Source organism: Morone saxatilis, unplaced genomic scaffold (assembly GCF_004916995.1).
Source record: "Morone saxatilis isolate NCDOM2014 unplaced genomic scaffold, NCSU_SB_2.0 Contig22, whole genome shotgun sequence".
NCBI classification, from domain to species: domain Eukaryota; kingdom Metazoa; phylum Chordata; class Actinopteri; family Moronidae; genus Morone; species Morone saxatilis.
In genome coordinates this window covers 11,080,120-11,083,965 of record NW_023339785.1, presented here as the reverse complement: position 1 = coordinate 11,083,965, position 3,846 = coordinate 11,080,120, and the positions used below count along the sequence as shown (strand labels likewise).

General features: G+C 41.4%; 1 protein-coding gene across 1 annotated transcript in view; it reads right to left on the bottom strand.

Moving 5' to 3' along the window:
- The window catches only part of drp2 (dystrophin related protein 2), a 69,676-nt gene that overhangs the window by 52,135 nt on the left and 13,695 nt on the right, over window positions 1–3,846 (bottom strand). The window contains 1 exon segment of the mRNA XM_035669273.1: window positions 911–1,067. Coding sequence (XP_035525166.1) covers window positions 911–1,067 — 157 coding nt within the window.

Genomic DNA, 3,846 nt, shown 5'->3' with positions numbered 1-3,846 from the left:
CAGAGGAATGTGAAAACTTCTTCTAGTGTCAAACTCTGCTCATACATCATTTTGCACAGTGAAGCTGTGAAGCAAACATCCAGCTGTAAGTGCTAGAAGAAAACCCTATTTTTGAGTGAATGGGGTATTTAAGCATTCCACTTATTTCCAGAGAAGATGTATTAGAACTGGTCCTTGGCACTCCCAACACACACTGCAGTGCACAACCCCCCCACCTCCATCAGTACTATCAATGACAGCTGAACTTGGAGAAAGTTTCAACTATCTAGTATTGACTCAGGCTGGACAATAAACCCAGCATTGATCAATATCTGTGATATCTACACAAGCTGCCAGCAGAGTCTCTGTTATCTGTAAACCCCAACGCTCTATTCTGTTCCTCACCTTCTGTTGCTGCAGTGAAAAAGCAGAATCCATAAGACCACACTGTTCCATGTGTTTTTCTACATGTTCACTTTCTCCAGCAACAACAAATTCACCTACATATCACGCAGTTCAAACACTGCCTTTAAAATCATTGGCCTCCCAACCCCCAGTCTCTCACATTTCAATGACAAAGCCATCACACGCATTTTACAGATCATAGCGCATGACCCTGGGCACACCCTCAATCCATTTATCAAACTGCTCCCATATGGATGCAGTTATAGTAATGTAAAGTGGAAAAGAGAACACTGTACTGTAGTAGGAGTCTTGTCCCCTCTGCCACACACAACACTAAACACTCTGTGAATACATCTATGTATGTCTATTTTTATATCTGTATGGCTACAGTCTCAACTATAGACTCAATTTATCTGAGTACATGTTTGTTTTTGTATGGATGTATCTTGGTCTTGAGTGAGTAGACATACCTTGGATGGAATAAAGACTAATATTTGCACTGCAGAGATAGTATCATCTACATTACCTGGTGGAACTCCCTCTGGTGCTGGACGGCCCCCACGTCGCCTCCTATGGGCAGCTGTTCCGACAGCTCCTCGTCCTTGGCTGTCAGCCATTCTATGATCTCCTGCAGAGAAAGTTGAAGCTTCCCGCTGTTGTCTGAGAAGGCCTCTAGCCGCACCCTGCCAACACATGCACACAAGTTAGTTTAGCAAACAGTAACATTTTCCTGCTGCAGGTGAAATTTGGTCACTACCACCCATTAGCCAGAATGTCAACACAGTATTAGCTTTGTTAACATCAAAAGATGTCAAATAAATAAGATTTAAACCTTCAATTGAGAGCCAATAATCATACATAGGTTGTCAGCGACCTGTTTGGAAAGTGGAATGAAAAACAAACTTAACACAATTTATGTCCTCTTTCATTTGGGAACTATATCAAGTTGCAAATGTCTTCACGTCAAACTGTCAGAATAAACATTTGAAAGGGCCTTGGAAAGCTTGCTTTGAAAAGGTCAGTGCTTTGCTGTTGAGCGAGTTATGTAGTAGACAAATAGCTTGAAATCTGTCACGCTGTGCTGAACATGTCACTCTGGACGTTGCTGTATCTGAATGCTGTGCTGTGTCATCAATGAGTTTTGAACAAGTATAAAGCGTGTGCATGGGGTTGTAGTAAGCCAGATACTCGGGCTCTAAAGCGTTTGGAGATGTCCTTTTCTTAACATTTTAAAACCAAAAAGTTTGGTAACAAATTGGTAAAAAATGTAAGGAACATATTAAACAGTGGGTTTGTCTGCTTTAACTGAAACAGCAGAAATAAAGATGTTTACAGCCTGGTACAAAAAACACATATATTTAATGCTATATTCCCTGTTCTTAATGACTGTATGGGGATTGAATTTTTATAAAACTCACCGGTTTAAATTATATTGACACTTTAAGTTATGAATAATTAAGTGCATGACTGCTTTGAGTGACAGGTGGCTGTTTTCATCAACCAGGCTTCATTCAGCCCGCCTCACTTCACCCACACTCCACATCTTTGTCCATTATTGGATTAGCCGGGAGCCGTCAGAGAACAGCTCTTCAGAAACCTATAGGTGACTCAGGCTCAGTACTTTAGCATAATCATGTAGCCATCAAGACCATATTTAAGACCCTTTTCCATGGTTCTTATTTTTAAAATTAGCCAGTCAAAAATAGCACTTCATGGAGATAATTTTAGCTAAATACATACAAATCTGACAGGTCGCTTTTGTGTTCCTCTGTCTAAAATCAAATAAAATCAAATCCATTACTAAGAATTGTGATGGTAAATCTGCCACCGTTATGATTATATGTTATTGGTTTATTGTATATTATATGTGCTGAGCAAGAACAAAAAGTTTTGGTGACATACGAGCCAAACCACGTATTATATTATCCAAAAACTTGGAGAAAAAAAAATTTCGTAATACAGGACACTATATAGTATAGCTACCTTCCGTGTTAAATCACAATGTCCCAGCAAAACAAACAGATAGTCCGTATGTCATGGCACAAGAGATGAGAGAAACTGAGTCACAGGTAACTGTTGCAGCAGGTTTGTTGGAGTAAATCAGGAACAAATAACAGAAAGAATTTATCTGCTTGCCACCTGCCAGCAGCATGAGAGATGTCTAAGGGAACCACTGCTCTTGTATCAGTGGCACAGCTGGCACTAAAGGGCAGTGTGAAAGCATCCCAGTGTTTCAATTACACACCAGAAGCCAGCACTCAAACATCATTATTCCTGCACATCACAATTTGCCAGCACTGTCACATCAGACATGATGAGTAGGAGCGAGAGAAAGAGTCAGACAGAGAAACAGACAGTCTAAGTGTCACTGCTCACGACTATGGGGGAGGGAACATTGCAAAAAAACTTAATTGGACTGATATTCAGATGAAAGCCAAAGGGAAGTCAGAGGAACACTTTAAGATTTCTAAGTCTAATTCTGTAGTCAAACAGAGTAAATCACAATGATGCAATTCTGCAAAACATATGGTTAACATATAGTATGCACCCGCACCATTAGAATTCCAATAGCAATGCCACGTTAGCAACTGAAAAGGAACTGTAAGGCAATTTCCTACAACCTGAATTTGGGACAGATGAGTTCTGACACATGAGGGATTGGGTATCACTTCAGGGGTGCTGGCTGAATGCAGACATGTGGGAAAAGCTTTGAGACGTTACGGGGAAAAAGACGGAAAGGTGAAATCAAGCTTGTAAGTGCACATTTCAGAATTGATAGGCCTCTTTGTTCAGCCCTATGTCAGGAAACTTGTGTGAAGCAGACCATGCTGTCCCCTAACCCTCTTGTTGCCCCTCCAGCTCAGCTTGTTGTGGAAATTGAATCCGAGAGGAACTGTTTTTCCGTGGCCCCTGCAGAACAGGCTCTTCATAACAGGCGTGAATACACACATATAAATACAACATACACACACACAGTGAAGAGAGAGGGGTTTCTGACTCAAATCACAGCGAACCCTGGCCTCGGATACATCCAAGTAAGGTCATCCATCAAAGGATGACCCTGGCACTTTTGCAGAGAAGTTTCAAAAACGCTTCAAACCACAAAGGAGACCTTCGATTCACACACTGATAAAGAAAAACATGCACAAACAAACACACACACAAACACACAGCTCACAGTACACTCTCCCATCACTGCTGCTTCCATTACACACAGAAGGTGAGACAAATAGAGCACTGCCAGTGCTGTAATGGAATCGCAGTCACATGGCCGGTGCTGCCAAGAACAGCTCTTACCCTGCTAAACTGTAGGGAGGCCAGGCTAAAGGTTTGCCAGTATAGGAGGCTGACTGATGCTATTCTATCTCCAGTGGAAATATCGTGATATCAATTTAAGTGCAATTTATGAGCCAAGGGCTGTATTAGATTAGAAGATGCCAGAGATTGTGTGTGTGTGTGTGT